Genomic DNA, 24,287 nt, shown 5'->3' on the forward strand with positions numbered 1-24,287 from the left:
CACACACACACAATATGAAAAGCAAAATGATTCTTCATGATTCACAGTGTAAATGTCCAATGTAATAAAACGTCATAGAATCTGAGCTGGTTAAATCATTTCAAGGCATTTAATGTTAAATAATCTCATCAAAAACAATTTAATCTGATTCCTGACAGTCTTGTTACCATGGGAACAGTAAGGACGTAGTTGTTTCCCAGTTCCTGGGCAGTGTGGAACCTCTGTAGAATTTCCTGCCAGCAGGCGTCGTCCTGCTTCTTGGAGCTGGTGGTTGTCCTGATGTTATTACCAGCTTCCCTCTCTTTCTGCTTCTCCTCTTCTTCCTCCAGTCTGCTTTTGTAGATCTCTCTTAATTCTTCCATCTCCTCCTCCACCTGGAGAACAGGAGCACAGTTATCTTCACGCTACATCAACACTGTGACACCAGGCCAGAAGTCCAAAGGTCACCAGGTTCGAGGAGATTTAAAGCCGTTTGGATCATTTTTATGTACAAAATCCAGAAGAGACTCTGACCTGCTGTGCCGACCGGAGGAAAGTGACGTAGGGTCGCAGCAGCTGCAGGTTTGAGTCGATCTTCCTGTTCAGACTCTGCAGCTCCTTCAAGACCAGATCAACTCGATCAGCGAGCTCCGGACTCAGTGAACCAGCTGGGTCTGCTGCAGGCGGAGCGGGCGGAGTGGGACCGGTTCTTCCCGAGCTGCCCCTCTTCAGCTGCTCTGTCAGGGCCTTCAGAGGAGACAGCTGTCTGCTGGGTTCTGGGTGCAGACCTCTGATCTGATCCAGGATCTGCTTCATGCTCTCTGCTTCGTGAGCTGCAGACTGAGACAAACAACAACAACATCGCAGCAGTGGAAACAACAAGTGTTTCTACTGTGAGTCTGTGGGAAACTCACCTGAAATAACTTTAATATCTCTGTATTACTTCATCATTATAACTTAATCCATTTAATAACTAAAACACAACCGTGAACTCCACGGCAGCTTTGATCAGACGTCCCTACAGATCACCGGTTCCCAACCTTTTTCTATCACTTAGAAAACTATATTTTATAGATATTTCATATTATATTGATTAATAACAATAACAGCAGATAAACTGAACAATGAACCCAAACAGTGAACACAGTAACTGCAGGACGTTTGTGTAAAATCAGAGATTTGGATATATTTTTCAAACTTTTCATACAATTATCTGTGTGTGTGTGTGTGTGTACCTCAGCCTGTGTTTGCAGCTGCAGGTGTGTGTTCAGACTGTCTTCTGCCTCAGAGAGCTGCCGTCCTGCAGAGCTGTTAGATAAAACACTGCTGCCCCACTGCACCCAGCTCCAGACCTGCAACACACACACACACACACACACACACACACACACACACACACACACACACACACACACACAGACAGAGACACACACACAGACAGACACACACACACACACACACACACACACACACACAGACACACACACACACAGACAGAGACACACACACAGACACACACACGCACACACACACACACACACACACACACAGACACACACACACACTTGAGTTGTTTCCTCCATATGAACCTGAAGTAGCAGCGGTGTTGCATTCACTGACTCGTCTGTAAATAAAATGTCACCTTGTCTACGAGGTGTTGGCATGACGACAGCAGCTGTTGCCTCTGATTGGTCAGGAGGGCTTGGTGGGCGTGGTCAGTTTCAGTCTCATTTCCCAGCATGCTCTGCACATCTAGAGTTGATTCAAGTTGCGGCTTTCTGGTCTCTGATCTGGGTCTAGGTTGTAGGTTTGTGGTCTCCTTTGATCTGGATTCAGGGGCCGCATCTGTGGGCTCTGATCTAGATTCAGGCTTTACATCTAATCCAGATCCTGGCTGCTCATCTGATCTCGATCCAGGCTGAAGGTCTGATCTGGACCCGGGCTTTACATCTAAAAGTTCTGGATCTGATCTGGAATCTGGCGTTAGGTTTAATTTGAATCCAGACTGCAGGTTTCTGGTCTCCTCTAATCTGGATCCAGCCTTAAACTCTAATCTGAAACCAGGTTGCAGGTCTCTGATCTCTTTGGTTCTGGAACCTGGCTTCATGTCTGTCTCTGCTGATGTGCATCCAGACTGCAGGATTCTGGTCTTATCTATTCTAGATCCAGGATTCACATCTGAAGGTTTTAGATCTGAACCTGATGTAGGCTGCAGATCTCTAGTCTGCTTTGATCTGGACCTGTGATTCACATCTGAAGATTCTAGATCTGATCTAGATCCAGGCTCTGTGTCTCTGGTTTGCTCTGGTCTAGATCCGGGTTTTACATCTGATCTGGATCCAGGCAGCAGATCTCTAGTCTCCTCTGATCTGGACTCAGGCTTCAGGTTAAATTTGAATCGAGACTGCAGGTTTCTGGTCTCTTCTAATCTGGATCCAGTGACCAGGTCTCTGCTTGGCTCTGATCTAGATTCAGGCTTTACATACAATCCAGATCCAGGGATGTGGTCTAATCTGGATCCAGACTGAAGGTCTCTGGTCTGTTCTGAGTTAGAATCTGACTCAAGGTCTGATCTGGATTCAGGCTTCAGATTTAACTTTAATCCGGATGGCAAGTTTCTGGTCTCCTCTGGTTTAGATGCAGGCTTTACATCTGACCTGGATCCAGGCTGCATGTCTCTGGTCTCTTTTGTTCTGAAATCTGGCTTCCTGTCCGTCTCTGCTGATGTGGACCCAGACTGCAGGTTTCTGGTCTTATCTACTCTACATCCAGGCTTCACATCTGAAGGTTTTATATTTGACCCTGATCCAGGCTGAAGATCTCTGGTCCCCTCTGATTTAGAATCTGACTCAAGGTCTGATCTGGATTCAGGGTTCAGGTTTAATTTGAATCCAGACTGCAGGTTTCTGCTCTCTTCTGCTCTAGCTCGAGGCTTAAACTCTAATCTGAAACCAGGCTGTAAATCTGATCTGGATCCAGATTGCAGATCTTTAGTCTCCTCTGATCCGGACCCGGGCTTCACATCTGAAGGTTCTAGGTCTGATCTGGACTCAGCCAGCTTTAATTTGAATCCAGACTGAAGGTTTCTGGTCTCGTCTGGTCTAGATCCAGACTTAACATCTGACCTGGATCCAGGCTGAAGGTTTCTGTCCTCTTTTGTTCTGGAATCTAGCTTCAGGTCTGTGCTCTCTGCTGATGTGGATCCAAACTGCAGGTCTGGGATCTTGTCAACTGTGAGACTCCAGTCCTGTAGCGGAAACAGAAAAATGGATATTATTGATCATTTGATTGATTACTGCAGATGATATATCAGAGACTCTACTGTTGTCATATGCTCTTATTGTTGTAACTGTCCTACTGGGATCTGAACAGTCCCACCTCAGTCTTCAGCCGGCCCCCCTAGGACCTGAGATTATGATGCTCTGGATTCCTCCAACATTAAGAACAATCATAAAATAGATTTTTATCATCATCTAATGCTTTAGATGCTTTTGTGAAACGTGGCCTGTTTCATCAGCGGTCCAGAACCATCAGCAGACAGAATATTTTTAAATACAGTCATCGGAGAGTCGAGAATGTAACTGCAGGCAGGATTTATTTTTATGACATGAACACAAGATGGATGCTGACAGAATAGACTGATGACTCCCACTGCGAAGAGTTCAATTACTCTAATATGGAGTTTTACATATAATGGAGTCAGCGAGGGAAAGTCTGACATCCTGGACTTCAGTCAGCTGTGAAACAACCATATTTAAACCTGCGGTGATAACCTGTGTGTGTTCAGCACCTGATTTATGAAGGCAACAGCTCGTTACTCAGTTAGCTCCTGGACTGAGTCTCACACTGACCCTCAAGGGCCCCGTTGGTCAGATGTGGGTTAAGTGACTCAGGCCAACATGTCACACTTTTATTTTGAAATAAAGGAATAGGTATGTGAAACCCTGATCAGCATTCACATTATTGGCTTTATGAGCTTTAATCGCATCAAAAGCTAAAATACTGGACCAGACTGGTCACATGACTCAGTGGAACAGCGAGTCAAATGAGTTTTCTACAATATGTTGCGGCAAATATTTCACAATAAAAGCCTTTTTAAGAAATGTTTCTGTCCACTGAAACGCTACAGGAAATGAGTGTGTAGAGCAAATGGCCTTTCTGTGCTTCATCTGACAAACTCAAGAAGCTCATTTGTCTCTTACTTCGTTGTGTGTGGACTCTTTCTCACGGACCATGATGCCGTTCTCCGCCTGCTGGAGCTGCAGCCTGACGGCCTGGTCCGCCCTCCTCCTCCGATCCTGCAGCATCTCCACCAGCTCCTCCAGCCTTAACGCCATCCCCCTGCTGCCCCGAGAACACTGGGAGGAGGACACAGCATCAGCATCAATCCACACATTTCACACAGAGGGAGTTAACAGCAGGATGAAGGAGCAGTTGAACAGATGTGAGACACTCACCTCCTCCACCTCCTCCTCCTCGTTGTCCTGCAGTACTCCTCCTCTCCTCTGGAGGGCCTCGATCTTCTGCAGCTGCCTCAGTTTCTGTAGAAAAACGTTGCTGCTGGTTATAACCTGCAGGGATTTCCCCAGAAGATCTGGAATCACAAAGACACAAAGACAATGTCATCGAGATTACTCTTTTCAACCACAACGCTCAACTTACAACAAACTAGTTGATACCAGTTTATATAACTTAACCCAGTTTAAACCAGCTTTTATTAGTTAAAGCTTAGATATAAACCAGTTTAATCCAGTTTTTGCAAGTTTAAACCAGTTTACAGTGGATCAAACTAGTATTTCAAATCGCCTTTAACTCTGCACCTACAGCAAACCAGTTAAAATGTAATTTAACTGGGTTAAAAACTGTTTATATATCCTTTAACCCAGTTTCAATCAGTTTCTATTAGTCTAAACCAGTTAATCTTTGATATACACCAGTTTGTAGTGGATCAAACCAGTGTTTTAAATCTCCTGCAACCCTCCACCTACAGCAAAGCAGTTAAAACCAGTTTATATGTAACTTAACTGGGTTTAAACCAGTTTGGATTAGTTATATCTTCAATAGAAACCAGTTTAATCCAGTTTTTGCAAATTGAGACAAGCCCAGTCTAAGACAGAGCCGACAAAATAGAGACAAACACTTTCTAAAATAAAACTAAATAGCTTGTTTGCATTCACATATGGAAGAACATTTCCAACAATGTGACAAAGAAGGATTCAGCCACCAGCCTCCATTCATAAAAACAATGATTTAACTCACAGAACACAGGAGTTGCTGGTCTCCCGCCGCCTCCATCAGTTAGTTAGTTTGTGTTATTGTGTGACTTCCATTTTGAGTTCGTGCCACATGGCCGCAGGGACGTGACATCATGTGCAAACAAGCTATTAGTGATAATTTATCCTCAGTGCAGCTGTGAGTAACACTATAAATACTACGACTAATATTAACGCTGATTACCTCTCCTCATAGAGTCGTATGTGAGCTGCCCTTCAGTCAGCCTGTCTGGTCTGATCCGTAGACCCTCAACTCCGTCGATACCGACAGCAAACTGCAGACAGACCGAGTGTTAGCACGCTTAACACAAAGCATCCATCAGAAAGGACACATTGACCTGATGGTGGCGCCGTATGAAACCTCAGAGGATGAACAGAGTTTTTATAGTTCATCCTGAGGGGAACATGAACCAAATTTCATCCAATAATTCACTTATAACCACTAATGTCAACCTCATGGTGGCGCTACAGTGTGAGTGTCAGTGGGAGTCATCCACTGGGGAACATGAACGTCTGCACAACATTTCACAGCAATCCATCCGATAGCAGTTGAGATATTTCAGCCTGGACTAAAGCGATGGATGAACGACTGACACTCTTCACATTGCTAATCCATTAGCGTCGGAGCTATTTATTGACCAGCAACCGGTAGACGCTGTGGCTCTATGCAGCACCTCTTATGTGCTGAACTCACAGTGGGATTGTCAGGTTTGAGATGCTTGTGCTCCACTGTCGACTGAACAGCGGTGACTAGCTTGTTGGCTAAAATAGATCCAGAAAGCTTCCCGTTGGACTGTTTTAGATAAAGGCTGCAGCAGGTGACCGTGGTCCGGCAGCAGGTGGTGATCATAAAACGACAGCCGGCCAATGAGCACGGCTTACGGCAGCACGCAAATACACCGAGTTGAAACAAATGTCCTTCATAGAGACACGAGACGAGGATAAATCCCGTCTACAGTTGGGCACGCTTCACAGATGAGAACTTTACTGCCTACAGGTCAGAGGTCACAGCAGCCTGACAATAGATTTAGATTACACTCTAGAGCTCCAGTTAGATGTTTCCATCCATCTTCTGAAAAGATACGTCTAACTAAAAGGTTTTCCAACTACGAATACGATTTAGAAAGGCCCTTTTCTCTTTTATATTACTTACAAATTCATTTGTTATACATCTTTATCTTATTATTTAATTTGGGTAAATTTGTTAGTTAGATTTATATCACTGTTCATCCATCCGTGGTCGTATCGTTTGAACTTTAACATACTTTAACTAGACAGCCATTTCGTTAATTTATCAACAATTAATCAACAATCTGTACAGCTGCGGCCCTAACATCCATGTTTGTCTTGAGTTTATCTTAAAAACAAACTTTTGTGCTGCACACAACCAAACTGATTATACATATAATGTTTCCAACAAACATATTGTCTGTACAAAAAAACACAACAACAGCTATTTCCTACTAGCTTGAATATGTCAGCTTGGGTTCAAAAGTTTAGTTGAATTCTGTGTCCCGTTTCGACCTTGATGAAATAAGCAACACAAATTTCCGTCAGCTTATTTGTTAGATTTGACTGTACACTGGCGCACATTAAAAGTGATTATCCTTTGGGGAACAGTCAGGAAATTTAATTGAAGTGTGAACAACACCAACATCTGCATTATTGTGGAGAACAAATATACTATTAACTATGTTCAGTCTTTAGTTACCTTTAAAAGGTACAACTGTGATTAAAGTTGCATTCTAACATTTCCAATTATCCATATTTTTAGATGGTACGTACCTCCAGTGCTCGGCGGTAAAAGTCTGAAGCCAGCATCAATACTTCCTGTCGTCTCTCGAGCAGGCGGAGAAGCAACACCCATCCCTCCTTCAGAGATGCTGCCATGGCCTTGTACACTTCCTCCTCTTCCTCCTGTTTCTTGTTCCTCTTCTGCTCCATCATCATCCCTTCATCCCTCCTTCTCCTCAGCTCTATCTGTCGGCTCTTTTCCACCACAGACAGCACTTCCTTCTCATGTTTCTGGAATAATTGAGTTATTAGTCTCATGAAAATTAAAAATAAAATAAAACTTAAGAACAAAACGTCAACTGCTACATTTGACAGATGCACTGAAATTGTTTGGTGACAACAGGGGACAACTTATGAGAACTGTTTGTAGCTATCAAGGTGGTTTAAAGATGTATTTTAATAATTTCCAGACTTAAAATAAAATTTTAAGATAACGTAAATATTATCTGGTTGTCATTTAGCTGATTAACAGCTAATAGTCATACAAACTCCTATTGACATTTGTAGTAACTTCCTCAATAGTATTTCATTTAAACCAATTAAATATGGTTTAAAAAAAGATTGTGTACTCAATATTTATATTTTTATAGTATTAACAAACACTATTTCCCATAAACCAACGGACAAACTATAAATTTGGAGATACTATTAGAAAGGATTGTTAGTGGATATTATGGATGAAGATCTGATGACTGTGCCAGAATATTTTCATGGTAGTTGTAGTTTTTGTCCACAACATAATACATTTTTTTAACTTTTCTCAGTGTCAAAGGTTTCTATTTGTCCAGAAACACGCTTCAGTTTAAAGACAGATTAAAGAAATGCTGATTTATTGAATTACAGAAGCTAGACAGGAAGTGACGTCAGTGGTTCTCTGGCATCGAACGAGTACCTTGAGTTTCTCCATCAGCTGCTGCTGTTCCTGGACCAGTGTCTGGTTTTCTTCGTGGTTCGATCCGATCTCACAGAGGCCTGGATGGACCTGGACCAGCTGGAGGTGGACCACAGACCCACTCTGTACACACAAATCAACGTTTTACCATAAAAACTAGATACAAACTCAACTTCAGGGTTCTGGAGCTTTTTATTAATGTCTTCTTCAAACTTCCCCAGATGATTACTGACACTGATACAATTACTTTGTGTCTTACAAGTTTTCTGAAATGTTATGTTTAAATATGCACACAAGACATTATCTAATCAAAGATTTTGGATATCTCATTTTATCACTCCATAAATCACAAACTAATGTCAACAGCTATAAAATAAATCAATTTTCACCATTTTTATAGCAATAATATGTGACATGATTTATTATTTATTTAACAAATGTTATGTTCAAATATGCAAATGAGTCATTATCTAATGCTTACTTTTGGTGAAATCTAGTCACAAATAGGCAAATCATAATAAAATAAATGTGTATTCTGGGGCGTAGATGCACACTGATGAGATTAAAGCTGGTTAGAGTCACAGTTTGGTGTAATTTTGTTAAAATGTTCCCTTTAGACTGTTAATATTGTTTTATTTTATTTAGTTGTGTTCGCCACAGAGCTACCCGCTGACCGCTGTAGGTGAAAAGTAGCTGCGTGGTATCACTGCTTGTGTGTTACACATTCCTCCGGTGATAGGGTATCTCCGGCATGTGGACCCGTAAAGAACACAACATGACTCGTGACCGCACATAGACACAAACACACACTTTAAAAACAACAACAACAGTGTCCAAAACTATTATCCTACACATGTACAAATATGATTTTAAATACAATCTCCGTCTGCGAGGTGTCAGATGTTGCTCTCTCCCTCTTACAGCAGCATCAGTAAATAGTTTGAGCTAAAACAGGAAACAGTACACGGACTGAAAAGTGACGGACTTTAAATGAACTGAAAAGCTCGGCTCTTCTGAAACTGCATCTGATGATTAGTTCAGTTCAGTTATTTTATTATTCCAGATGGGAAAGTGGATTTAAAGTCAGAGGCACAAACATAAAAAACAACACAAATACAAAAACAAAAAGTACCAAAAAGCACAAAAAAAATGACATACAATATAAACCATAATACAACAACAATGCAAATAAAATGAATGTGCAAGATGCTAAAACTACATATGTAAATAAGATGCTATAAAGCTAAATATAATTTCATTTAAAAGAGTAAATAAATCCCCAAACCATGTTTTTCAGCTGAAAACCCTGAAAAAATTTATTTAATTAGACTTTAAGGCAGATATTCTAAACTTCAAGCTAATATAGCTCACTTAAGTCAAGATTAGCTGTCAAATATCTAGCTAATAAGAAACAATTTAGTACTCTCTCACAACCCAATCATTGAAAATCAACACTATAGCAACACTATAGCTACAGAAAATCTTACTTAAAGCTAACATAGCCTATTGGCTAAGAACTAAAAACTAAGACTCATAGCAAGTGAAAACCAAAACTACCAGACTGAGCTAACTAAAGCCAAAACAAAGAAATACTGCTAACAAAAATTTAAGCTAATATCTAACAGTATGAAAGCTCAGTAGAAGGATTTAAAAAAGGGTTTAAAAAGTAGACTCTCCGTTCAAAATTGAAAACAGTATTATTTAATACTAACCAAATACAAAGCTAACAGTCTAAGTTATAACTAAAGCTAACAGTGTGTAGCCTAGAAAACTGTATGTCAGGCTCTCTAAAGTCTACTGCGGACTGCGTTTACACAATGTTTCTGAACGTGACTATAACCCCTCATAGCTGTCTTTGTAGCTACAGATACATTTGTCTAATTTAGTCATTGTTATCATATTACGTGTAGCTATCTGCTAACAAATGAAACCAGATACATCAATTTGTATGACTTTGTATAATGTTAGGGTTTTATTTTTTGGGGAGTGATTCGCAGTCACTCGTTTTTGGACACTTAGAGGTCTTTTTTATAACCCAATATGTGGTTATAATGGTCTTTGTGATACAATAGCAAAAATGTGTCTACTCATATAACCCCCTTGGATAAGCTGGGTTTTAAGCAGTGAGTTAAATAGTGTCCGTTAAGGTGTTGTGATTTTAACCTACGATCAAAGCTCAACAAGCTGAATGCTTTTTGGCCTCTTTACGTACCTCGAGAACGGAGACGACAATCTGCGACTGGCCGGCCTGGACGGCGATAGTGCTGAGAGTGGTGAATGACCGAGATAACTTCATGTTCCCTTCTCTTCCTCCTCCTCTTCCTCCTCCAGTTCCCCGCTCTGACTTCGTTTGTCCTCCACATGTTTCTTCGGTCTCTCCGGACGTCATGAAGAAAGATTAAATCCTGTCACAAGTTCTGGGGTCACTTTAAGCTCGTCTCAACATCAGCAAGTTTACTCATAGTTCCACTTCTGTTATCCTCATTAATCCACTCTTCCTCCAGTTTCCAACTTTTTTTTGTTTTGTTTTATTTCTCTTTGGTAAAGTTCCCCGAATAGCTCCTGAAGTGAAGCCGAACCAGTTCGTGTTGGTTCGCAGTGTGAACCCCTTCAGCCAGATTCACTCCGTATCAACAGCTGTAATCCAGTTACTGGTTTTTCAGAGGTCTTTAAACGTTGAAACTCCTACAGAACATAAAGAACACGGATTAATACAAATGTTTTAGTTTGATTTTATGCAGTTAAAACATTGTAAACTAGGTACAGACCATAAGTCCACTGTGGAAATAATAAAACCTATTAACAATAACCCCTTAAAAACATTAAATATTCAGTCAGTACAACCTCCCTGTGTCCAAACAATCAATGGAAGGATCACTGCCGTTAGCTGGCTTTAACTGTACGGACACTGATTCTGTGAGTTTGGCAAAATACCAAATGAAACCATCTCAAGCCGACGTCCGTCTGTAGCATAGACTGTGGCGTCTACATTAGCTAACATTAGCTCGAGAGCTAAAGTAGACTTCAACCGTATTTAGATGATATCTGATATCTTCAGCTTTAATTATCAGCAGTTTGTCATTATTGCCATAAATCGACAATTGAATAGCATCAATTAGTCGTCACTAAATATAATTTGATTTATGAACGATGAAAAAGTAATTTTAGGTTATTTTTGAATTACAGTATATTTGTCTGGTTGTCTACATTCAGTTAAGTTTTGGAGTTATATTCAGAATATTTGTGGAACAGTTAAACCCTGATTCAAATTCCTTTACTGTAATAATTATATTAGTATATCAATATTTGCATTATGATGCTGTTTTTTTAATTATTTCATCAATGGTGAACAGATAATTTACTATTGCTTCATAGATCAGTCTTAAGATATTGATTACAACATATTTAGGGTTGTAGGTAGTGAAACACCTCTTTAGCAATCTATACGATTGTAATTTGAGCTTTGATTGGGGCCAAAACATCTGACCCGACCCGACCCGACCCAACCCCGGAAATTTTTAGTGTGAGCCCGAACCAAGCCTGAACCATGGTAGCAGTTTTGGGTCCGAACCCGGCAGCGAATCTAAAGCTCTAAAAATGATACAGTTCTAAATGTTATTTCGTCCATCAATAAATGATTGTTTGATTTATTATCGATTAAAGGGATCATTTTTCATAACCTGACAACCCGAACGTTGGTTATTACTGATGGATATTAAGTCGAAATTAGCAAAAATACAATTATGTATCCGCACTCTGAATAGGCGCGGGCTTAATCAAGCTGTCGGTGGAGCTTAAACCTGGAAGTGGCAAAACTAACCGTAACTTGTTAATTTGAGCCTCAAATCGTTGTGGTTCGATTAAAAGTTGTTATATTTATTAGAAAACTATTTACAGAACAAGTTGTTGTTGTTTTCAATAAATGTTGCTATATTTAGGAGTACGGATAATTGCGTGATATTGATACTGATTAAAAAAATCAGATGATGGAAGTCACAAAAATAAATGTATGTATATTCATGACTCTCATGCAGAAAATTACTGAAGCTCATTTGCGCCAAAGATTCTGTACGTCATTATAATTGGAAACTTTATCAAAATATCGACTTAGCATCTCAAATTAATGACAAAATGTCTCAGTTTTGGGCCCAATTTGAACTTAATAAATATAAATAAATAATTTATCGTTTATTACAAGCTAAAGCAAACTACATTGTGCACATAAGACAGTGCTAAACTAATAAAAATGTATTTTGAATTAGTATTTCAAAAAATACCAAATTTAGAAAGAAGAAAACACTGTCAATGTCAATATTTTGATAAAGTTCCTCTTTATAATGGCTAACATTGCTTCACAATGGTGGAAATGGGCTTCCATAGAAAACACAACTGAAACATCAGAAAAACTTTATCTATCTTTTATCCAATCACCAGCTTTAATATAATTATTAAAGTATAAATATTTGGTACATGTGGGTTTAAACAATGTGTTTTCACACAGCTGATGAAGAAACCTCACTGCAGACATTAAATATAGTAAAATGTACATAAAGACGAGCCTACCTTCAGGGAGGTCAGGACGCTGCTGCTGCTGCTGAGACTGCGGAGCCACAAAAACACTGAGAGGAAACACAGCGAGGGAGAGAGAGAGAAAGGGAGAGGGAGAGAGAGAGGGGGAGAGAGGGAAAGAGGTGGTAAAAATAGATGTGGTTTCCAGTGGGATTATCACTCAGCTGAATGACAGAGAGACATCTGCCTTCCATAAACAAACACTCCACCCTCTCTGTCAATGACAGTGTGTAAATATATCTGCAGGCCCGACCTAATGAAGACATAGAGACCTTGGCATTGATTAACTATCAGAACCATTAATTATGAACTCAAGTGCTGTAAAAGTACAGTAATTATTTATTTATTTTAATGTTATGCTATTTAACAATTCAGAGACAAATACTTTTATACTTTTTACTTAATCGACTTAAATTACTTAGTTACCAATAACTAAAGCTCCTTTGCAGATTCTGATCAATGAAACAGAACGGAAAAACCAAACACTGACTGTACTTTAGTTTAATAATTACAATAATACAAAGCTAAATATGTACATATAGAACAGTCATGAAAGTGCAGGAGAGGAAGGAAGCCTGAAAGGCTCATTCAGAGTCGTCCCGCTGTTATAACTGAACCAGGAGATTGGACTCAACGACTCAACATACAAAGGGCTTGGTTGAAAACATACAGTTTACTTACAAAAGTCCAGGACACAGAAATCCAATAACCCCAAGCAAACAAATCCAAAGCGGCAAAGGCAGAGTCAAAAATCAAAAACCATGAAATACATGAAACACAAGGAAAATGGTGGAAGGCTTGACCCTAAAGACGAACTGGAATAGAAGGGAAGGAACACAGAAAATATCCACTCTACAGATGAGTAGCTACTAAGACACAGGTGCAGGTAATCAGGGTGGAGCAAACAATTACTAACGGCGGGAAAACACACAAGGGCAGGAAGTGATTGGAAAACTTGTGCATTGGCCAGGAAGCTCTGTTCATTGTATCTACTGTCAATGGTACCTTCAGAAACCTGGAGAATCTCCTAAACTCCTGGTTTATTTAGCTACAGCCCGTCAGTCTGGAGTTTCAATTCATTTCAGTGGAAGTGGATCTGGTTCTGACTTCACTCTGACTATCAGTGGAGTTCAGGCTAAAGATTCAGGAGTTTCCTACTGTCAGCAGGGTCTTTTAAAGAACTCAAATGAGGCACAGCTGGGATTCAAACCCAGGATCTCCTGTTTACTAGACAGGCACTTTAACCAACTAAGCCACACCACCAATTGCTCCTCAAACAAAGTGACACAACAAACAAAACCGACTAATCTTCGTGCTCTAGGCTTGGATGGGGAGCAGAAAAACAGCACCTTTGAGGCCTGTGGAAACACAAGGCAAAACAGGGTCTGAGCTTAAAGGGTCTAGGGGAGGTGAAATTTGACAAACAAGCACCAACTTGTATATTTCCAAGATTGATAAACAAGTTTGAAGACAATGCCTAAACATTGAAAGTAAAGTTTTGTTGACTGTCCCTGGGTGGGCTTGAACCACCATCCTCAGTTAACAGCCGAGCGCGCCACAGAGACAAATTCAACTGAACCCGTCAAAATGTATAGTGTGCTTTTCTTACAATGTCGGTTGAACAACAAATTTAGACATTGCTCAGCAACAGCTTCATAGAATCATCTAGTTCTGCTCTCCTGACTGGTTGAGACCCCTGAGAAGGATGGCACTCTCCACTTTTGTGTGGACTTCAGGGGAGTCCTAAATCACACCATTAGGGTTATCCAGGGAGCTCTGTCCATTGTATATACTGTCAATGGCACCTGCAGAAACCTGGAGAAGCTCCTAAACTCCTGATTTATTGAGCCTCGGAGTTCCAGCTGGGTTCAGTGGAAGAGGATCTGGTTCTGACTTCACTGTGACCATCAGTTCAGGCTAAAGATTCAGGAGTTTCCTACTTCAAGCTGCTAAACTCCTGATTTATTTGACTACAGCTCACTTCAGTGGAAGAGGATCTGGTTCTGACCATTAGTGGAGTTCAGGCTAAAGATTTAGGAGTTCACCACTGTCAGCAGGGTGTTTCAAAGAACTAAAGCAGGCACCGCTGGGATTTGAACCCAGGATCTCCTGTTTACTAGACAGGCACTTTAACCAACTAAGCCACAGCACCAGTTGCTGCTGACTGAAAGTGACACAGCAAACAAAACTGACTCATTTTCGGGATCTAGGATGGGATAGGGAGCAAAAAAAACAAGCTCATTTGAGGCCTGTCGAAACACAAGGCAGAACATGGCTTGTGTTTCAAGGGTCTAGGAGAGGTGAAATTGGACAAACTATCACCAACTAGTATATTTCCAAGATTGATAGACAATGCCTAAACATTTTACTTGAGAGGAACAATTTTTGAACATCCCTTGATGGGTTTGAACCACCATCCTCTCAGTTAACAGCTGAGCACGCTGGCCGATTGCACCACAGAGACACATTGAGTTATACCAGTCAAAATATCTTGTGGGCTTTTCTTTGAATGGAACGCCAGTAAGCCAGTGAGTGTCTCTTCTCAGTTTGAAATGGGTGTGTCATTTTTCACAGGCTAGGAGGAGGAAGCGCTGTCCATTGTTTATACTGTCAATACTTCCCTTTCTTTTAATTGATTAGTTAGTTAACTGACCGATATCTTGTATAATTATGAAAGTTGAATAAGTGTTGTTTATCAGTGTATAAGCATTGGTAAACTGTCCAAATACAGTTTTTATCAGTGTAAACAGCAATAATTACTGTAATCTCACAGATAATGACTTGTATTATAGTTCTATAACTTATTTTAAGATGAAAATAACAATATATAAATTAGAATTATTTCACAGAACAAAAAGTAAAAATATTAACATTTTATGAGAAATGAAACGTAGTGCAGTGAGTTTTTAACACTTCAATATGAGCCACATTAACAAACATATATATATATATATACACATATAATAATTATAATAAGTTTGTGGCAATTTGAATAAAACACAACTTTATTAATCAATGTGACCGTGACTGAAACTCTGTCCCAAATTATATCATGCTAACAGACTGAGGCTAAAGCTAACAAGTTGCAGCTGTCATCGACTCTGAAGATCCAAAAGACTTTAATGAAATCTAACTTTGACTTTATTGAGTTCACCGAATATTGTTGACTTTCTCATAAATTTTTCTTTAACAGGATTCAAACCAAAGTAAAAGAGTCACAGAAATATGAGTGAAAGTGAATTTGCTCTGGTTGTTTTCTTTGTGTGATGGATCATATTTCCCTTTAAAATGAGACAAAGCTCCGCCCCTTAATGACATCACCTGAGACCAACCAGGAAACAGTCTGTTTCTGTTCAGTTCTCATTGAGGAGAGACACACAGACGGACAGACAGACGGTAAGATTTACCTTCATTACAAAGTTGTGACTTCAACTGACACGTTTTATTTTCTTCATGTTGTTGATGGTCTGTTCTGGTTGTTTGGGATTGATTCAGATTTTGTGTTTGTTTATTGTCTTGTTTATTGAGTTATGTTGTGAATTTAAAAAAAGGTGCTAATTTAGGATTAATGGATTGTCATGTATTATGCAGTTTTTCATAAGAAGTACTCTGAAGTCCATCCCACTTTGGATGGAGCGGCTCTCTTATCTAGAAATATGGCGAAGTTTATTTCTAAAACCTGACAGTCCAGAGTTAGGACCAGGAAGCAGAGCTGCTGTCTTACACACTTCTCTGCTCTTTCTTTAGAACAGTCACCCACCCAAAACCCCATAGAGACTGTGTCTGTCCCCCCGACCACCTAAATTATTTAAAGAAATAAAAACAAGAGGAGTTAAACATAAAAATCTAATAAAAATTAAAACTAACTCCTCAGTAGCACAAAATAAGAGAATGAAATGTGGGCTGTTAAATATCAGGTCTCTGTCCTCTAAAGCTGTTTTAGTGAATGAATTAATATCAGATTATGATATTGATTTACTTTGTCTTACTGAGACCTGGTTGTCCCACGAGGAGTATGTTAGCCTAAATGAATCCACCCCCCCAGTCATATTAATACTCACATTCCTCGAGGCACAGGCCGAGGAGGTGGAGTAGCAGCCATATATGATTCGAGCGTTTTAATGGACCCTAAATCTAAACTAAATTATAATTCATTTGAAAGCCTTGTTCTTAGTCTTTCTCACCCAACCTGGAAAACACTGCAGCCAGTTCTATTTGTTATAGTGTACCGCGCTCCTGGACCGTACTCTGATTTTATATCTGAATTCTCTGAGTTTTTATCAAGTTTAGTCCTTAAATCAGATAAAGTCATTATTGTAGGTGATTTTAATATTCATGTGGATGTTAACAATGACAGCCTTAGTAATGCATTTATCTCATTAATAGACTCAATTGGCTTCTGTCAGAGTGTAAATAAACCAACTCATTGTTTTAATCACACTCTTGACCTTGTTCTATCATATGGCATTGATATTGAACATTTAATAGTCTTCCCACATAATCCTTTCCTATCTGACCATTATTTAATAACTTTTGAATTCATACTATTAGACTATAAGCCATTAGGCAAAACTTCCTACAGCAGATGTCTATCTGACAGTGCTGTAGCTAAATTTAAGGAGGAGATTCCATCAGTGTTTAATTCAATGCCATGTCTGAATTTAACAGAGTCCTATAATAACTTTAGTCCCTCTGAAACTGACAATCTTGTTGATAGTGCTACAGGCTCACTACGGAGAACATTAGATTCTATCGCTCCTATAAAAAGGAAATTATTAAAACATAGGAGACTAGCACCTTGGTATAACCACCAAACCTGCCAGTTAAAACAAATAGCTAGGAAATCTGAAAGGAAATGGCGCTCTTCCAAATTATCAGAATATCGCTCAATTTGGCAAGATAATCTTAAAACCTATAGAAAGGCCCTCCGTAATGCCAGAGGAGCCTATTACTCAGCACTAATAGAAGAAAATAAGAATAACCCTAGGTTCCTCTTCAACACTGTAGCCAGGCTGACAGAGAGTCACAGCTCTATTGAGCCACATATCCCCATAAACTTAAGTAGCAACGACTTTATGAGCTTCTTCTATAATAAAATTATTACTATTAGAGAGAAAATTAATCACCAACTGCCCTAAACAGATATCACTGTCTCTCCAAGTTCAGGAACTCAGATATATATTTAGAATGTTTTTCTGCCATCGATTTCTACATCGAAGCCATCAACCTGTCTGTTAGACCCGATCCCAACTAGGCTGCTTAAAGAAGTTGTTCCCTTAATTGGCACTTCTTTACTGGATATGATTAATCTTTCTTTATGATCAGGATATGTACCACAGTCCTTTAAAGTAGCTGTAATTAAACCCCTTCTTAAAAAGCCCACTCTTGACCCAGGGGTTTTAGCCAACTATAGACCGATTTCTAACCTCCCCTTCCTCTCTAAGATTCTGGAGAAAGTAGTCGCCAAAGAGTTGTGTGACTTTCTACATAACAATAGTTTATTTGAGGATTTGCAGTCAGGATTTAGAGTTCATCATAGCACAGAGACAGCTCTGGTTAAAGTTAATAATGACCTTTTGATTGCTTCTGACAATGGACTTGTCTCTGTACTTGTATTATTAGATCTTAGTGCTGCATTTGACACCATTGACCATAATATTCTTTTACAGAGACTTGAGCATCAAATTGGCATTAAAGGAACCACACTAAGCTGGTTGAAGTCATATTTATCAGATCGTTCGCAGTTTGTACATGTTAACGATGAATCTTCAATAAATACTACAGTCAGTCATGGAGTTCCACAAGGTTCTGTACTTGGACCAATCTATTTACTTTATATATGCTCCCTTTAGGCAACATTATTAGGAATCACTCCATTAACTTTCACTGTTATGCCGATGATACGCAGTTATATCTATCAATCAAGCCCGATGAAATTAATCAATTATCTAAATTACAAACATGTCTTAAGGACATAAAATCCTGGATGAGCTGCAATTTTCTGATGTTAAACTCAGAAAAAAACAAAATTCTTGTACTTGGCCCCAAAAATCTTAGAGACTCACTGTCTAAAGATATAGTTACTCTAGATGGCATCACCTTGGCCTCTAGCACCACTGTCAGGAATCTTGGAGTTATCTTTGATCAGGATTTGTCATTTAATTCCCACATGAAGCAAACCTCTAGGACTGCCTTCTTTCATTTACATAATATTACAAAAATTAGACATCCTATCACAGACAGATGCAGAAAAACTAATCCATACATTTGTTACTTCTAGGCTGGATTACTGCAACTCATTATTATCAGGTTGCCCCAATAAGTCCATTAAAATGCTCCAATTAATTCAAAACGCTGCAGCACAAGTACTGACAGGAACTAGAAAAAGAGATCACATCTCTCCTGTACTAGCTTCTCTGCATTGGCTCCCTGTAAAATGTAGAATAGAATTTAAAATTCTCCTCCTCACCTATAAAGCTCTTCATGGTCAGGCCCCTTCATATCTTACAGAGCTCATAGTACCCTATTACCCCTTTAGAACACTATGTTCTCTGAATGCTGGGCTACTTGTGGTTCCTGTAGTCTCTAAAAGTAGAACAGGAGCCAGAGCCTTCAGTTACCAAGCTCCTCTCCTGTGGAACCAGCTTCCAGTTGTGGTTCGGGAGGCAGACACCCTCACCACATTCAAGAGTAGGCTTAAGACATTCCTCTTTGATAAAGCTTATAGTTAGGGCTGGATCAGGTGAGTCCTGAACCATCCCTTAGTTATGCTGCTATAGGCCTAGACTATCGGGGGATTTCCCATGGTGCACTGAGCTCCTCTCTTCCTCTCTCTTTCTGCACTCATTCATGTTCCATTAATGCATGTTACTAACTTCACTTCTTCCCCGGAGTTCTTGTGCTTTCTCGTCTCGCAGGTTCTTATCGATCCTGATGGAGCCTCCTGCCATGGTCCTGCTAGATTGCCATTGCCAATACTGTTGTTGCTGTGCACCCGTCTGTCTGTCTGTCTGTCTGTTTGTCTCTGTCTCTGTCTGTCCATCTCTCTCTCTCTCTCTCTCTCTCTCTCTCTCTCTCTCTCTCTCTCACCCCAACTGGTCGAGACAGACAACCACCCACCTAGAGCCGGAGGATCTGTCCTAGGTTTCTGCCTTTTAACAGGCAGTTTTTCCTTGCCCTTGTCACCAAGTGCTTGCTCATGGTGGTACTGTTGGGTCTCTGTAAATAATGTTATAAAGAGTTCAATCTGAAGTCCTTAAACCTGCTGCTGACTGTAATAACTCTCAAAGACTCAAAGTGAAAGTAACTGAGGCAACTTTTTACAGCAGGGCGGGAACCATAACTGACTAAGCTGTTGAACGTGTTGTCTGCTGTTTCCAGCTGCACTCAGAGGCAAAATGGCTTCCAGATCAGAGGAGGATTTCTGCTGTCCGGTCTGTCATGTGGTCTTTAGAGATCCTGTTCTTCTGTCATGCAGCCACAGCTTCTGTAAAGACTGTCTGAGCAGCTGGTGGAAGGAAAAACCAACACATGAGTGTCCAGTTTGTAAGAGAAGATCTTCGAAGGATGAACCACCTTTAAACCGGGCTTTAAAGAACCTGTGTGAGAGTTTCTTACAGGAGAGAGATCAGAGATCTTCAGAGGCTCTCTGCAGTCTGCACTCTGAGAAACTCAAACTCTTCTGTCTGGACCATCAGCAGCCAGTGTGTCTTGTCTGCAGAGATTCAAAAAAACACACCAACCACAGATTCAGACCCATCGATGAAGCTGCTCAGGATCACAAAGAGGAGCTCCAGAAATCTCTGAAGCCTTTAAAGGAGAAGTTAAAGGTTTGTGAAGAAGTTAAAGTGAAGTTTGATCAAACAGCAGAACACATGAAGGTCCAGGCCCGATGCACAGAGAAGCTGATTAAAGAGCAGTTTAAGAAGCTTCACCAGTTTCTAGAAGAGGAAGAGGAGGCCAGGCTGGCTGCACTGAGGGAGGAAGAGGAGCAGAAGAGTCAGATGATGAAGGAGAAGATGGAGGCTCTGAGCAGAGAGATAGAAGCTCTTTCAGACACAGTCAGAGCCACAGAGGAGGAGCTGAGAGCTGAAGACGTATCATTCCTCAACAACTACAAGGCTGCAGTGGAAAGAGTCCAGCAGCGCCCCCTGCTGGAGGATCCACAGCTGCCCTCAGGAGCTCTGATAGACGAGGCCAAACACTTGGGCAACCTGACCTTCAACATCTGGAACAAGATGAAGGACATGGTCTCCTACAGTCCTGTGACTCTGGACCCAAACACTGCTCATCCAGTACTCATCCTGTCTGAAGATCTGACCAGTGTGAGAGGAGGAGAGAAACAGCAGCTTCCTGACAATCCAGAGAGGTTTGATTATTCCTGGTCTGTTCTGGGCTCTGAGGGCTTTAACTCAGGGACTCACAGCTGGGATGTTGAGGTTGGAGACAGTACACGCTGGTTTCTGGGTGTGTTGGCAGAGTCGGTCCAGAGGAAGGGAATCATACTGTCTGGATTATGGGGAATAGGGTTCTCTAGAGGTAAATGCTCAGCACTATCACCACCAGCTTCATTCACTGTTCTCGTATTTCAGAAGAAGCTCCAGAGGATCAGAGTGAATCTGGACTGGAACAGAGGAAAGCTGTCGTTCTCTGATCCTGATACTAACACACACATACACACCTTCACACACACTTTCACTGAGAGGATGTTTCCATACATTGACACTCTGTATAAAGTAAAGATATTACCAGTGAAGGTCAGTGTGACAGTGGAACAGAGCAGTTAGAGATAAAGAGGATGATTATATTCATCATGTTTGTTTCTCTTTCACCCATTTTATTTTATTTTGATTTAATTTGAAGATCTGCTTTTTGTTTCTATTGTGGACCTTTTACCATGTGAAATTATTTCACTTAGTTTCTGATCTTTATGTTTGTTTTTTCTTTTTATTCATTTTTATGTAAAAAATGTTTAAATGATCCAAAAGTGGAGATGATTCAGTTTGTATCAGTATTTTCATTCAGTCCTTCTATTTAAGGTGGACGTTTCGTGTTTAAGGTGGAATTAACATTGAAGCTGAATGGACAATTTTTCAACAACATAATGAAATACTGTCTGTAATTTGTTGTCCGTTACTTCCTGATAATGAACATGTTACAGATTATTGATTTAGATAGATTTTTTATCCCGAGGGAAATTCAAGACAGTTCTGATATTGTTCACACTGGTAATCATAATCAATAATCAATATTAGAACAGCTTTATAGTGCTGGAGCCGCTCCAGGTGGATCTACTTTATATACAGTGAGCTAGTTTAGCCCTCAGGTTCCCAACATAGGGGTCTGGGCCCTCCAGAGGGTCAGATAAATGTGTTCTTCTCTCTGCACTTTAATCTTTGATTATTGGAGGAATATTGATGGTTTGATCGGTTATAGAGAGGAGTGCTGCTGAACCCGCCCTCCGGTCTTCTTCTGGTGATGCGTTCAGTGACACAAACAAACAGCTGATAAATGGGAGGACGACCAAGAAAAAGAAAAAACAGTTTATTAAAATGTGAATTTAAAGAAAAGTTGTGACAAACCAAATGAACAGTTTGAGTTTTTCTTTCTTCCTCAGAAACACTGAACACGATTAAATATATTTATTCTGAATACAAACTTTATATTTAATCTGTTTCTGTGTGAAGGAGAAAAGATGAAAACATAAAACAGCTTCTTCTGAAGACAAACAAAAGTATCTGGATGACCTTGAACACATCACAGACTTCCCACCAACTTAAAGGAATCTTTGTCGTCTGGTTTTGTCCTCCTGTCCGTACGTCTGACAGCGTTTCACTCTGCAGCTTCACCTCTCTCACAGGAAGCTGCGGAGCCAGAACCAGGTTCCAGTCCTGGTGGTCCGGACGAGGAAGAGGGGGGGTCAGTGACTCTTCTTGGACGAGCCGAAGCCTGAGAAACTCATCACCGCCGCCATCTCAGCGTCCTCCTCAAAGTCCACGTCCTCCTCCGCCCAACGCTTCCGCTCCTTCTGCTTCTCCTTCTTGTAGGCCTTCGTGGCAGGCAGGCAGGCAGGCAGGCAGCCAGGCAGGCTAATTAACATATATATTAAATAACATATTAATTAACATATATATTAAATAATATAACACTAAGGACAGGCTGAGACAGACGTCTGTTAGAGACACTGCTGACCGTCATTGACACATATTACTCATTAAGATCAGGTCCACGTTTAAAATCTCTTTCTGGGAGCATCACCATTTACTGTCCAGCAGGGGGCGTGTCCTCTTCCTCCTCTCCCTCCTCACCTCCTCCCTCAGCTCCTTCATTCGCTCCTCAAAGTCGTACTCCTTCTGCTTCTCCTCCATCTTCTTCTTGTTCACCTCAAAACGTTTCTTCACCTGATCCAGAGACGAGCGCCCCACCCACATCGACATCCCAAGATTCCTCTGGTCTGCACGCACACACATTATTATTGTTGTTGTTGTTGTTATTGTTTATTACTAGGATCATTGTTGTTGATGTGATCCAGGAAGTTGAAGGAGTCTTTGACTACACAGTCACAGACGTTACAGTAGTACCTGAGAGAGAGCGACAGCCAATCAGAGCGAGGCAACAGGCCGCAGCGGGAGGGACCTTTATCAATTATTGATCTCTGATCAAACAGCTGATCAAGGAGAGCTGTTTTTGGAGGGAAAATCTTCATGTGTCCTACCGTTTATAAAGACTGGTGCAGAATATATTAAATATAATATTTATATAAAGTAATTATAGGAAGCAGAAACTGGGTTCAGTGGAAGAAGATCTGGTTCTGACTTCACTCTTATTTAATTCAAGTTGATTTAATAAAAAACACAGACTGCGAACACAAAATACCAAGTAAAAGTATATCTCTGCAGATACAGCGTCTGATTCATGGTTTTGTTCTTCGTAACGTGAAGTTCAATCTCTATCTGACGTTGTTGTTTTTGTCTTTGCAGGGAACGAAACAGAAGTGGCCTTTTTCAAGAAAGAAGACTACGGTCTCTTTAAAGCTAATCCTAAAACTGCCTGGTGACCAGAGTGTTTTACAGCAGAGGAGGTTCTTAAAGGACTGAGGTCAAAGGTCAATTCCTGTTTGTACAGGAGAGTTTTAGGTTGTTGTTTTTAAATTCATTCATTCACCACTCTGCCTTTTTATTTCTCTTTCACATTATTATTTTCCTGCTGGTGATCGTGACCATAGACGTTAGTGTTCTTTTAAATTATGCCGATTAAAGACTTTGATTTTTTGTATGAAGATGAATTTCTGTAAAATAAAGTTAATTTAACTTGATGTGAACTGTTGCTTATGGACACATTTATGTTGCAGTTTGAGGAGAATCAGTTATTACCTGTAATGAGACATTTATTCAGACGTATATACAAATAGTCTGTTTGGAACAATAATGTGTGTCTGATATTATTTTTCTGCCAAAATAAATCTCTAATTTCACATTAAAATCTTTAAAAAGTTCATTTTCTTCGACCTCATTTAAAATAATCCAGAATCTCTGAATATGTAAATGATGATGTTTGCTCCTCCCTGTAAAGTCCATTCTCAGTGTGTGCGCACTGTAACACGATACCTTATTTTAACTCAAAGTAAATAGTTGAAATGGATTACATCCAAAGTTTTAACTAACACAAACTCAATTTTATAAGTTAGAAAGACTCTTCATTAAACTGCTTTTACTAGTAATTTTAAGTGACATTAACCTGATTAAGTAATTTTTACTTGGTATTTTGTGTTCGCAGTACAA

The 24,287-nt window shown here is 40.1% G+C and overlaps 3 protein-coding genes and 2 non-coding genes across 6 annotated transcripts in view; 1 reads left to right on the forward strand and 4 right to left on the reverse strand.

The window, feature by feature from the left end:
- ccdc141 (coiled-coil domain containing 141) overlaps positions 1-12,544 on the reverse strand; it is a 29,227-nt gene extending 16,683 nt beyond the window's left edge. Inside the window, exons 1-11 of the mRNA XM_051402829.1 lie at positions 12,502-12,544; positions 10,151-10,623; positions 7,939-8,061; positions 7,038-7,277; positions 5,437-5,527; positions 4,437-4,573; positions 4,182-4,337; positions 1,622-3,226; positions 1,215-1,331; positions 514-819; positions 168-374 (exon numbers count right to left, since the gene is read on the reverse strand). Of these exons, the coding sequence (XP_051258789.1) occupies positions 168-374; positions 514-819; positions 1,215-1,331; positions 1,622-3,226; positions 4,182-4,337; positions 4,437-4,573; positions 5,437-5,527; positions 7,038-7,277; positions 7,939-8,061; positions 10,151-10,327 (3,159 nt within the window). The 5' untranslated portion in view covers positions 10,328-10,623; positions 12,502-12,544. The remainder of the gene's footprint in view (positions 1-167; positions 375-513; positions 820-1,214; positions 1,332-1,621; positions 3,227-4,181; positions 4,338-4,436; positions 4,574-5,436; positions 5,528-7,037; positions 7,278-7,938; positions 8,062-10,150; positions 10,624-12,501) is intronic.
- Positions 12,545-13,696: 1,152 nt separating this feature from the next.
- trnat-agu (transfer RNA threonine (anticodon AGU)) lies at positions 13,697-13,770 on the reverse strand. The gene has a single exon. It is a non-coding gene; the product is annotated as a tRNA-Thr (tRNA).
- Positions 13,771-14,585: 815 nt separating this feature from the next.
- trnat-agu (transfer RNA threonine (anticodon AGU)) lies at positions 14,586-14,659 on the reverse strand. Its single transcript has one exon. It is a non-coding gene; the product is annotated as a tRNA-Thr (tRNA).
- Positions 14,660-15,868: 1,209 nt separating this feature from the next.
- LOC127365135 (zinc-binding protein A33-like) lies at positions 15,869-24,001 on the forward strand. 2 transcript variants are annotated; one of them, XM_051402913.1, is made up of 2 exons: positions 15,869-15,903; positions 19,888-24,001. In XM_051402913.1, the coding sequence occupies exon 2, from the start codon at positions 19,905-19,907 to the stop codon at positions 21,291-21,293; it is 1,389 nt and encodes a 462-aa protein (XP_051258873.1). In that variant the 5' UTR covers positions 15,869-15,903; positions 19,888-19,904; the 3' UTR covers positions 21,294-24,001. The 2 variants fall into 2 exon arrangements, with proteins under 2 accessions (XP_051258873.1, XP_051258872.1); XM_051402912.1 differs by having other exon boundaries at positions 15,870-15,903; positions 19,833-24,001.
- On the reverse strand, positions 22,427-22,976 carry LOC127365165 (zinc finger matrin-type protein 2-like). Its single transcript, XM_051403019.1, has 2 exons — positions 22,765-22,976; positions 22,427-22,595 (listed from the first exon to the last, which is right to left on the reverse strand). Exons 1-2 carry the CDS (start codon positions 22,974-22,976, stop codon positions 22,427-22,429), a joined length of 381 nt encoding a protein of 126 aa, XP_051258979.1.
- Positions 24,002-24,287: the final 286 nt, after the last annotated feature.

The sequence above is a fragment of the Dicentrarchus labrax genome, unplaced genomic scaffold (genome assembly GCF_905237075.1).
Source record: "Dicentrarchus labrax unplaced genomic scaffold, dlabrax2021, whole genome shotgun sequence".
In the NCBI taxonomy this organism is placed as follows: domain Eukaryota; kingdom Metazoa; phylum Chordata; class Actinopteri; family Moronidae; genus Dicentrarchus; species Dicentrarchus labrax.

Coding starts and splice junctions, on each gene's coding strand:
- LOC127365165 (XM_051403019.1), bottom strand. CDS start 22,976: ATGTGTGTGCGTGCAGACCAGAGGAATCTTGGGATGTCGATGTGGGTG. Junction 22,596..22,764: donor CCCCTGCTGGACAGTAAATG/GTGATGCTCCCA, acceptor TATGTTAATTAG/CCTGCCTGGCTGCCTGCCTG.
- LOC127365135 (XM_051402913.1), top strand. CDS start 19,905: ATGGCTTCCAGATCAGAGGAGGATTTCTGCTGTCCGGTCTGTCATGTG.